The following is a 12455-nucleotide window of genomic DNA, read 5'->3' on the forward strand; positions in this document are numbered from 1 at the left end:
CCTGGATGTCTTTGTGTATCCACCTGTACACAACATTTGTTCTGGGAGTCAAATTATTTTTATTTAAACATAATTGGCCAATAAAGCTGATCCTGACTCTGATACAAATCACTTGTCATTTCCATTTAATTGGTGCTTGTATACTGCTGTCGATTGTAAAATCAAGATTTATAAAATAAGACTGAAAAATAAAATGTATATATATTATACCGAAACTTTTCTATTGGGCAATATTCTTGTCTTTGTGTGACTTTGCCATACAGTTTTAACTATAGTACTTGAAACCAAGTTGACTCAGGCAACACAGGAAATCCATCTTTGGAAAGACAGATAATTTTGATTGAAATATCCTTTGTCTCCATGCTGTGGTGAAATTAAATATTGCACACTTCAATGTAATGGCCCCACAAATGATCTACATAGTTCATTTCCAATTTATAATCTAATTTCGTTATCTCCATTAGGCTTTTATTGGCACACCAATGATTTGTATTCATCCACAAGTGTAGAAAATAATATAATCTGGCAGTTTATCAATGAATGTGGCGGATTTGAGCAAACTGAATCACTTTCACGTGACTTTACACTGACATACTGCATCTAATCAGTCATTGATCAATCATGAATTATTTTTTTATATAAACATTTTAATTGCAAAACACTAATATTAAAAAGTTATCATTACCATGATTTTTCATTTTCTTTTTTTACGGTATATTTCCATGCAACATTTTATAGTGTATCATGAAAAATTAGCTAGGTGTGTAATAAGTTTATAAGTAAAAAAAAAAATCCCAGTTAACTAGTTGCCAACTGAGTCAAGACGGTGGAAAGAGAAGGAAGGCTAAGGGATATTAAATAGAAATAGGAATGGATCATAAGAACACAAAATTGTAAATCTCTGCCATTAAACATAAAAAATGATATTTCTCATTTGCTGCTCATCACAACTAAAGCTGACCAAAGGTGCACCAAAAGGCTTACTTCACAACACACATATCCTCACACAAATTAACAGTATTTTCACTTGTGTGATGATAGTATCGTTTCATGTTATATTATTTAATATCAAACATGACAAAATGTAATAATGACATAGACAGATAGGTTGATATTTTCTCACTGCATATTAAATAAGTAATATACATATAATATAGTATGACAATAATATAGTGACATTAAAACTTTGCACTTTTCTCATTTGTATTTTTCTTATTTCATTGCCATTTTATGTATCCATATACACTCTAGACTCCACATAAGATGTGGCTAACGTAAAATGATTTTTCAGAAATATAATATTTAAGTAATTTTTAGCAATGTTTACCAGCGTCTGAGTAGTTGGCAGTGAATATGTCATCACCCATCAGTGGTTCTTAGCTGTTGTTGTGTCATGGTTACCAACAACACTTCATTACTGTTTCTTTCTTTAACTTTGCTCATTAAGGTTAATGAGTTCTCTGTTTACAAAGATGTGATCGGAAAGATGTGTCAGCCCTCAGGAGTGACGCGTCCTCAGAGGGTTTGGGGACAGTGCAGTAAACAGCTACTGTTTTGTTTTGTTCACCTTGACATAGAAGTGAGCTTGGGGAAGTTAAAGATTGTTTTGACTCTAAGTTATCTGTTATAAAAAAAATACTTTTGAAAGTGACAGCCTTTAGCCATAGAATAAACACTACTCCATCTTATTTTAACTTACCGTAACCATAGTAACTTTCGGTCAGAGGACAAAACCAACAGATTCAGTATTGTTAAAAAATGGTACGTCTTATCTTTTTAAGAAAGCTTTCTTATAGGAATCAAAGCGCACTTGACAATAATATCCTAATTGTGCCATAACATAATAAATATTGGACTGTCCAGAAGTGTTTAAGTACAATACACTATCATCAATACAATTATGCATATTGGTGCATAAGACCAGTTAATCCTTTATTAGTCCCACAGTGGGGAAATTTGCAGAGTTACAGCAGCAACGGGGATGAATAAGCAAACAATACATATATACAATATAAACATTAAGAAACATAAAAAAGAGCAGGACTATAAGGAAATCCAACAGGAAATATACAGTGTAAACAGGATTGCACATGGAAAGACATTGAGATTGCACAGCCATTTTGAAACTGCAGAGACAATTTAAGTGTTGCACAGTTCAAATGAAATTACACAGAGTTAATCAGTATTGCAGTCTATTGTCGGAAGTCTGGTGCTTGTGGTCTACCTGGAGCAGTGCTGGTTGTAAAGTCTGACAGCAACAGGCATGGAAGAGTAAAAGTGTTGTTTGTGATATTAAGATTCATTAAAATTAGCCCAGACAAGCAGACAAGGTGCCAAACTCCTAGTGTAAAGCTTAATGCCATCCATGTAGGAGGAGGCGTCTTCCAAATCTGTATCCATATCCCGATGATCTGGCTGAGGGGGGTTCAGCCCCCTGCAGAGCAGCTCCAGGGTACTTGATGGTGACTTGTGTGATGATGGAGGAGTTCACCTCCAGTGTGTTTTTTTCCATAGCAGCATTGAGTTCTCTCTTGTAGTCAGTCCAGTTGGGGTGAGTGCCTATTATTAGCAATTTGCCCTGTTTTGCTGCTGGTAATTCATTGGTTCACTCGTCCACTGGTCATTGGGCAGTGGTGTTGTGTAAGGCCTCCTTCTGCTATATGTCCTTTGAGTATTGCTCAGTCTCCGCTCTGGGTGAATCTCTCCTTGTGCTATTATTCTCGTGCCCTTTATTGTCTTGATTGGGGCACTTTATTTCAACCCTTCGGACACGGCCTCATCAGGGGGTCTCTCATTACACAGTGGCCATAAACTGTCGGTAACATGGATGATGTGCGGAGCCCGTTCTCCTTGTGGCTGCAGCTACGTGCACAAACAGCGCCAACCTTCTTCTTCTCTTATACACACACACAAACACACTTCAAACCCCATAGTGCCACCTGCTTAAAGGGCCAGACTTGGCTTGGTGTGTCATTGTAATGAATTTCGGAAAGCGTTTTTGTAAATGTCCATTAATCCATGTTTAGATAAATAAATAGACAAATACTATATTGATACCGAGGGAAATTTACACATCCAGTAGCTTAAAGTTACAGTTACAAAGAAAAGTAGCAAACAGGAATACAAAACGGGAACATGAGATTAGAACAGAAGCAGTAAAAAAAAACAAGAAGAGTAAAACAACAATAAAGAGAAAGCAAGAATACACCAGACACCAGTAAAAAGTAAAATGACATAAATATATAAATCTAAAAATATAGATGAACTAAGAAACATTACAAATATATTTATCAACTTAAAAATATAAAAATGAAAATAAATAAAGCAAACTGTACAGTTATGCTCAAAGGGCCAACATAACCAGTAACTGAGTGACAGTTTCTAACTGCGATGCCTCACCTGTCCACCAGGTATCCTCCACATCTGTCAGCCTTCACCTACTGCCTGTCTGTTATCAACCAAAGGATCTAATAGTACTATAGAGCAAGCATGTGTTTAATTGAAGTTTGTGTTAAATAATTTCAGTCCACTACAATTAGTGACATTTGTGATGTTGTCACAGCAGCTTGTAACATTTTGCTTCCTGTTAGGTTTGCCTGACAGTATTTTAATGATGATGCATCTTAATTAACTTTAACAGCGCATATTTGTCTAGAAAAAAGTTCTTATTGATAGTTGTAAAGAAAATGTCTCTGCTCCTCTGTAGGTTGGGAGGATAATGTGTACTGAAATGATCAGCCAGCAGCTGGCAGCACTGGCATTTTTTTAAGCCCTTAATTAGAGTGTGATGTGATATGCTACTATTAGTTTCGTAACTACTGAGCATATTAAAAGTTAATTAATGCCTAGTGAAAACTTTGTTTCAATTGACATTATGGATTTCAGATAACCTGAGAGGTTAAGGGTTCCTTCATGGGCTGAGGAAAAATCCCTTTATTCTTGAACTAAGTAAATAAATAAACAAAATACAATAAAAAAGAAATGACATTTAACACATCACACAGATGTAAAATATAATGACATTTAGTTTTGTTTTACAGGTCAGTGTAACTTCACACAACTTGTTTGCTCTTTTGACAAACTTCTGTGACTTTTTACATTGACTATGTGGTTCAGTGGAAATACAGATGACTAAATAAACTACAGGCCCTTTGTCCAATCACATTGGATTTTGACCCCATATTTGAGCTGGTAGCTATTTAGACTAGTCCAGTTAGCAAAATACAACATTAGAAATCCCCAATCTGTTGAAGTTAAAAATAATGTGATTTTTAAAGGAAAATCTGCATCCAATAGAACTTTAGACATGACCTGAAGCTTAAATGGATTGAAAAATAAATAAGGATTATATGGTAGGGATTACGCCATCATGACATCACTAATAAGTCAGAACATTATGTCATACTGTAATCCATTTACTATTGTAAACAATTTGAAAAATCCCCATCTAAAGCATATTTATAGTAACCAATCATTGGTCATCATGTAAATGACACTATGAAGATGTCGATAAGAAATGGCAGAATTACAATATGAAAAGGTTAGCATCGCTTGACTGTGTGTCATACAGCGAATGCAGGGCCCTCTAATGCTTTTATCTAAATACTATAAGATTCACTTTGAACAGCCTGGGCTAGATATTCCCCCCTCCTCATCTTTATGCTGAGCTAAACATGCCCTTAAACTAGTTCCATACATAATGAGATTGATTATCTGAAAGCTTCTTTCAAGGGCTTATCACTCCACTGAAACTGCATCTGCTGAAGTTTTAAAAGATCTCCTTCTGACTGCAGATTCAGATTCCAACTCTCTGCTTCTCTTTTTTGTTCTTAGTCCAAAGATCAGTGAGATTTAGGCTCTTTTTTCTACATCAGTAAAGATCCAACATGTGGAATAACTACTTCATAACTAACATATTTTAAATCTCCAATTTATTGTCAGCAAATGTGTGAGATTTTGGTGCCCTACGCTGCAGGAATGCCATACTGTATGTGAAAGTAATGTACAATCTTTCTATTGATCTTGTGTGCAGCAAAAAAAAACTTTAAATAGTTTTTGTCTTTGACAATGATGAAATTCAGAAGCAAAAACACAAATGAGTTCCAAGAGGATGCTAGTTAGTGTCCTATTCTAATGGTGGTCTCAAGGGTGTGATTAACGTCTGCATGTGTGAGTGTAGGCCCCTGTGTATTTGGACCTTAGGGAATTCTCATCTCAGCAGACTTTACAGTTGTGTTATTGTTAACATATTGTTCATTTTGTGGTTAAAGGACCTAATCGGTTAACAAATAATACATTGTCATTCTGATGACCTTGGTTATGGGCATAGAACACCCCTCAGCTCCTGTCTCCATAAGCTACATACATATTATTCATACACAACTTAATGTCAAAAATGACAACATGATCAATTTCTTTGTTCTTCACCAACCTCCCATTAGTTGGCGATGGTAACACAATTTCTTCCCCCAGAGGTGGCCATGGCAGAATCTTGTGTAAGGGTGATTCCTTGTGACAAATTTGTCGATGGAACGAGTTTCCTTCTTGCTTGGTCCACCTTGGTGAAGGTTCTTTCAGAGGGAAGTATGACAAACCCCTCAATGATGTTCACTGCATCATCTGTTTTGGTCCATGTGCTACCGTTTCAAAGTGCATCTGTGAGTTCCAGTGATTTCAATTTGACCATGCTGTCTTCTGTCTGTGTCCAGCAAAACTGGATTCATTGTCACTGCCTGTAAAAGCATGCAACATTAGAAGGGCAGATGACATCTTTGGTCCGGGGCTCACAGCTATTTGACATTGCTGAATGCTCACATGCAGCTGGTAGTTGACTTATGGCTAACACAGCCAGACAACAAGATCAATGTCAACAGTTCGAATGAGTATCTGGTAGTCAAATGCCATCTGCCTATCAGCTTCTTCGTGGCTGTATGGGGGCCAGGATGTGGAGATCCTGCAGTAGCTGTGTGCTGTAGCTGTGTGCTTTCAACTTGAAAAAAGTTCTGCCAGTTTCCTTTCCAAGCTCGGCTACTGCTGTGCATGCAGGGACTCGTCCCTGTAAGTAAGTAACACATGACACGTGCAGCTGAGATGAGATAATGTATATGGGCTGAATATCTGCTGGGCATATTCATCAAATGTCTTGGCCCCTGGTGACATCATCATCTGAATGATGACATGTCCATGAGGTAGAATCAGGAACCATGGCCCAAGTCAGACGCGCTTCTGGCCATGGTTGGTTCTCTTACTCAACAAAGTCTCCAGGGCATCATTGTATTCGTATTTTATCCACCAAGAACAGCTTTTCCTGGCATTGCTTCAATATCTACAGAAACTGGATTACTAATATTTAGTTTATTGATATAAATAATCTCTTAATTACCTACTTTCAGAACTAATCAAACTCCTACTACGAAAATGTAAAGCCAGAAGTCTTTACATTTCGTGTTTACTTGCCTTATACCTTGTTAAACACATGCTGTGCTGAGGGAGCGCTATTAAACACTGGGGGATTAACACTCCTTCCTCAGTATCAATTTAGATGCATGTTGGGATTTTGTTGAAATGAGGTTGATTACCCACGTGGGATTTAATCCTTTACCATTATTTCATTAATGATTCTTCTAATTAGATATCATGAGGTGAATGTTTGTTGCTGTTCATATACAGTATTTCCCCTATTTAATGTTAATCACTACATTAATTATAGTACAAAAGGTAAATATACTATGAAATAATAAAATACACAAAAACAAAGTTGAGAGACGTTTTTGTCAATTCGGCTGTTCCACCATCTGCCATCTCCATCACTTGGGAAAGATACTGGGAGAAGGCTGCTCTGCTTCTTGGAATGGAATCCAAGCAGGGCCATAGGGGGCCGATATAAGCTCGGATGGGTTCGTTTTTCTATTTGCCATCACACTGTGAAATCAGTTTTGACATCATATTGATATATACATCAAGTTTGGGTCAAAACGTTTTTTGTATTTACGCTTTTAGGGACAAATTATGGATTCTTTCTGACTGATGACTAAACTGCCATTAGTGTGCTTAGAGAGGTAGGTTGGTTGATTGTTAGTGATCCACAGAGAATAAAAAGGATATGTCATCAATCCTTTTTTTATTCTAACACAACTAAGACATGCTCTGAGAATTCATAAATAGGTGAATCAGCTAATGAGTGAGCAGAGTCTTCCGCAGTACTGTTTGAGAAAGGTAATATTATTTTCTGTAGCCGCCTACAGCCTTACTCACTCATCATTGGTTTCAAGAATTCAAAGGTACATTTTGTCACACAAATGGGGAATGCATAGTGACAATGGAGTGTATATTTTAAGCTGTGCTAAAAGACAAATTCAAAGAATAAGAAAAGCTAATTTAATTCTATTAGGATATTTAAGTTTATACCTAATGTGTTATACATGTGCTACCATTTTTCTCCTTCATTGTGTTAAGGGATTTTCTGCTCCATCATGCCAGAGGGAAATCGCAGCATTGTGACAGAATTTGTCCTCACTGGATTCCCTGGACTTCATCCAGAGTACCAAGGTCTTGCCTCAGCAGTGTTGTTTTTGGTTTATTCCTTAACTCTGATAGGCAATGCTTCAATTATTATCTTATTTGCAACTGACAGCTGCCTTCACAAGACAATGTATTATATCGTTCTGAATCTTTGCGCTTGTGACATTCTCTTTAGCACAACTACTTTACCGAAGATCATCAGTAAGTATTGGTTTCAGTCGGGGGCCATGTCGTTCACTGCCTGTTTTGTCCAAATGTACTTTGTTCACTATTTTGGCACAGTGAATTCTTATATTCTTTTCCTGATGGCTTTAGATAGGTACTTGGCCATCTGCCATCCTCTCAGATATTCGCTTGTACTTAAAAAGTCCACTATCCTCATCCTCAGTATTACTGCATGGATTGTTGCCAGTGCAAGCCCTTTAATGTTAGTTATTAGGGCATATCCTCTTCCTTACTGTGCCTCAAACATAATCAATCACTGTTACTGTGATCATATCGGTATAACAATGCTAGCATGCACTGACCGAGCCCCTTATGGAATTCCTGCTTTTGTGTTGGCAATGGTTGTGTTACTTGGGCCTCTGGCATTTATCATTTTCTCATATTGCAGCATAATTATAGCAGTTCTTAAGATCGCAAATGTACAAGGTCGCGTAAAATCTCTGTCCACTTGTAGTACTCAACTGATTATAATCTTACTTTATTATTTACCCAGATGTTTGGTATATTTAGCTAGCAATGTTGGCATTACATTTAATGCTGATATGAGAATCCTAACTATCATGCTGTATAGCCTTTCCCCCCCCATGATCAATCCACTTATATATTGCTTACGAGCTAAAGACATGAGAGAAAGCTTGCGGAAAAAATTCAACAAAGGGACCTTTTCACAAAAAGCACAAGTTTCAGCTATTAATGACTGACAAACCAATGCATTATTCAATGTTTCTCTTTTTTTCAATTAGAGGTCTCAATCTGATAGAGCTGAATTTTTTTCTTAAAACATATTGATCAGGGACAAATTGAAAGCTAAAGCTTTTTTTCAAGATCCTAAAAGGGAAAGAGACAATTTTTAACTCTCTATTAAAATGCATTAAATGAAAGCCATATGATTTATTTCCTTTTGACCTCAAGTGAAAACATGCATTTCTCCTACTAATACACAAAATAAACAATGTCCCTCTGTCAAATAAGTAATTGTTATGAAGTGTCAACTCAATTAGGCCATTGTCTGTTTCATATACTTTATTGATTTTGAGGAATTTTGGAGATGTTCATATGTTTTATGTTCAGTTCAGAAATTAATGAACTGTAAATGATTATAATCAGAGAAATTTATTTTAAAGGCTTTTGAAATGCTATGTAGTTATAAGTTATAGATTAGAACAGCTGACAATGTCATCTCATTATCTTGTAAGTGATTGTTTAAACAGTATTGAATGATGCCTGGTTGCAAATAAAAACTTTTCACGATGAAAAAGTAAATTCTTTCTTCAAATGTAAAATATGTTCAAGCTGTTGCTGTTTCTCGTGCAACTTGTTACCTTTTCTTGTTTACACTTTCTTTATGGCTCCACGGTGGCGACAATATTACATTATTGGGTTGTTTATCCATCTCTCCTACTCTCGTGACCCACATGACTGTGACCTCCACAAAACCACATGTTTTTAGCCTGTTGAATGTGATATATCAGGAACTTTTCAAGGGTCTCCCTTTAAAATTATTGAAATTGATAGTTTAGTTGAATTTTTCAACATACAACCAAGGTACTAATCATCCTTTCACTTTAAACAGGAGCTTCGGGTTGCATCAAAAATAATTGTGCATTGGTAAGCAGACATGAGTATTTTAGAGTAAAAATTTAATAAGCTGACAGCGGCTGTTAGGCAAATATATGCAGTGCAAATATTTCCTGACTATATCAAATGAATAATTAGAAGGGTGTTCGGAGAGTGAATACCTCCAAAAAGGCCGACCTGTCTTGCCATTATGTTGAAGAAATAGAAAAAAAAAATCCTGAATCCACCCTTTTATTTGGACTTAATAAAAACTTTTAAATTTAAGACAGTAAAAACTCTGTGAATGTTTAAACCAGTCAGCCTGACTGTGAAAAATGTGCTTGGGATAAAAAAGAATGTACATGCTGGGTCTGGCTCTGATGCTTTTCGTTCCTTTATGTTCTGTTTTACTTTGTTCCTGAAGTTGAACCCATAGTATTTAAGAAAAAGGGAAAAAAAAGACTCTGATTCATGTTATGATCCTTTGAGGATGTGTAAGGTCAAACTTGATAAAAGGCTGATATCACCTGGCATCCAGGCATTATAAGGTGTTTTGGATACCTAACCTCACTCTCGAAGGTATAGCTTTTCTCAGACTGAATATGCAAGAGCATCTGAGTCATGAGATATGTTATTGCATGAGTGATTTTCACATTTAAAGTAACAATTTGAATGACATATTCTCAGATTTATATGTGAAACATCTGAACGGTGCTCTTAACTTGCAGGTCTTTATTACATGCTTTTTCTTTTGATAGATTCTTGAAATTATTGAGAATTATTATGACCAATGTCACGAGGATGAAAAGCTTCTTCATCCTTGGATTCCCTGGACTTTCACCACAATATTATGGACCTGTGTCGGCTCTGCTTTTTTCCCTCTACCTATCCATTGCAATAGGGAATTTTTTCATTTTAGCATTTGTTTTCTGTGAGAAGTCTCTTCAAAAACCAACATATCTGGTCTTTTGTCACCTGGCACTGAATGACTTAACGTTTGGCACTTTGACCCTCCCAAAGATCATATCAAAATACTGGTTTGGTGACAGCTTTATTTCTTTTCATGCTTGCTTTTCACAGATGTTCTTCGTCCACTATTTAGGATCAGTAACTTCTTTCATGTTGTTGGTAATGGCTCTTGATCGATTTATTGCAATATGTATTCCACTGCGTTATCCTGTTCTGATCACAAACAACACCATATCTGTGCTCTGTGGCGTTGCTTGGTTCATACCTCTTCCTTTAATGGTTGGTGTTGTACTCCATGCCCTTACTTTACCTTACTGTAAATCCAATATTATCGTTCAATGCTACTGCGACCACTTTTCTATAACAAGTCAAGCATGTGGTGAGGAAGTTAAAATGATTACAGTCACTTCTCTGTGTCTGGCCATGTTTTGTCTGTTGCTCCCTCTTGCATTCATCTTGTTTTCTTACATTTCCATCTTCCTGGTGATTTTGAAAATGTCAAATGCTGCTGGCCGCAAAAAAACATTATCAACTTGCACTCCACAAATATTTATCACATGTCTTTTTTACCTTCCCAGATGTTTTGTTTATGTAACTAATACTGTTGGATTTTCTTTCAGTTTCGATGTTCGCATTTTGTTGATATTGCTGTACAGTCTTTTTCCTGCTGCTGTTAATCCAATAATATATTGTTTTAAGACTCAGGATATCAAGCAGCTGTTCATAAAGAGGCGAAGGAAAGCAAAAATCGGAATAGAGATAAAATTTTCATAATAATAGAGCAGAATGCACATGATAACCCAGACAGCAAGATTTATTCGTCTGTTTTAATCTTATAAATTACAAATTCACTAAGAGATGTTCAGTTAATTCTCTTCTAATGTTGAAAATATGTGATCAGTATTTTAAGTATTTTATATTTTATCAATGACAAGTGTCAGTCGTCTGTTTTCTTTTATGTTTTGTCTTGTTTTGCTGTGTATCTTATGATGAGCCACACCACCAAAGATGATTTTCTGTTACGACAGACAATAAAGTTTTCTGACACTGATCAACCATGATTCCACCCTTTCCCCAAGAAAAATTAATTAATAAATGAATAATGCAATTTGCATCCCTCGTACATAAAGATTGCAGTAATAGAAATACTGATTTATTACAATTACATTGTTTTCAGATATCCAGATGAGGTCATTGATGAGCACCAGCAACATTGTTGACACTGATCAGACAAACGTTTTATCCATATGTTTGTGTATTTTTGTGTATGGGAATATGAGAAAGGGGGAATAGAGACAGATAAATATTGTGTTTGTATGTTGAAAATAACAGCATCTCTGTTTTTTTATGTTTAGACTTTCTACAGAATTACAAGGCTACACTTTTTCACTTATTATCTTTATGTGACTTGTATTCGACCAATGTGATCACTCACTTAACCATCTCAAAGTTAAAATTACAAAATAATCAGATAAAACAATCAAATACACAGAGCAGATTAAATATTGCTGACATAAAGATAAATCAACTACAATGGCACACAGTAAAGGGCATACCACCACCAAGGACCAACAGTCCCCTTAAAACCAGTCAAGCCAAACTGAAATGCACACACATAGTTATTACTCCCGTAAATATGCGTGAGCTCCATGTATTATTACACTGTAAATTGGTGAAAATTCTCATAACGTTGAAGTGTGAAAATCTGCCCCTTTTCCAAATCCACTTCAAAATTGAGCTGAAACTCCGTATAGTAGTTTTTGTGTGATCATGCTGACAAACAAATCAACAGACCAATAGACCAATGTCTATTTAAACAAGACCATTTTAGGACCTCGGTCAAAGGACTGTTTTAGGGTAAACTACTTTTAATGCTGGGACACTAAACACTCATGGTTTTTGTGTTGTCTTTAGATATATCAACACATTTGGCAATGACAGCAATGCTGTTGGACTTTAAAAACAGTGTATAAAGTATGACAGTGGTATACTACAAGTTCTGGCTTTGGGCTGTTTTATTGGACGGGTTTTGATCAGCCATTGGGATGGTTTTTTCACGCAGACCTGGTAAGTCTGGGCTGGTGCACTTGCAGAAAACTAGCGGTTGTTGTCCGTCACTTCAACGTCACGAAAAAGTAAAAACATTTGTGTAAAGCAAATTCCCTGAGGGGCAGAAAAGGATC

The 12455-nt window shown here is 36.2% G+C and overlaps 2 protein-coding genes across 2 annotated transcripts; both read left to right on the top strand.

Moving 5' to 3' along the window:
- Positions 1 to 7472: 7472 nt before the first annotated feature.
- LOC124850796 (olfactory receptor 2AT4-like) lies at positions 7473 to 8447 on the top strand. Its single transcript, XM_047335760.1, has one exon. It carries the CDS (start codon positions 7473 to 7475, stop codon positions 8445 to 8447), a length of 975 nt encoding a protein of 324 aa, XP_047191716.1.
- A 1639-nt stretch (positions 8448 to 10086) lies between these two features.
- LOC118299531 (olfactory receptor 2AT4-like) lies at positions 10087 to 11046 on the top strand. The gene has a single exon (XM_035623346.2). The coding sequence runs from the start codon at positions 10087 to 10089 to the stop codon at positions 11044 to 11046; it is 960 nt and encodes a 319-aa protein (XP_035479239.2).
- Positions 11047 to 12455: the final 1409 nt, after the last annotated feature.

The sequence above is a fragment of the Scophthalmus maximus genome, chromosome 11, assembly GCF_022379125.1.
Source record: "Scophthalmus maximus strain ysfricsl-2021 chromosome 11, ASM2237912v1, whole genome shotgun sequence".
In the NCBI taxonomy this organism is placed as follows: Eukaryota; Metazoa; Chordata; class Actinopteri; order Pleuronectiformes; family Scophthalmidae; genus Scophthalmus; species Scophthalmus maximus.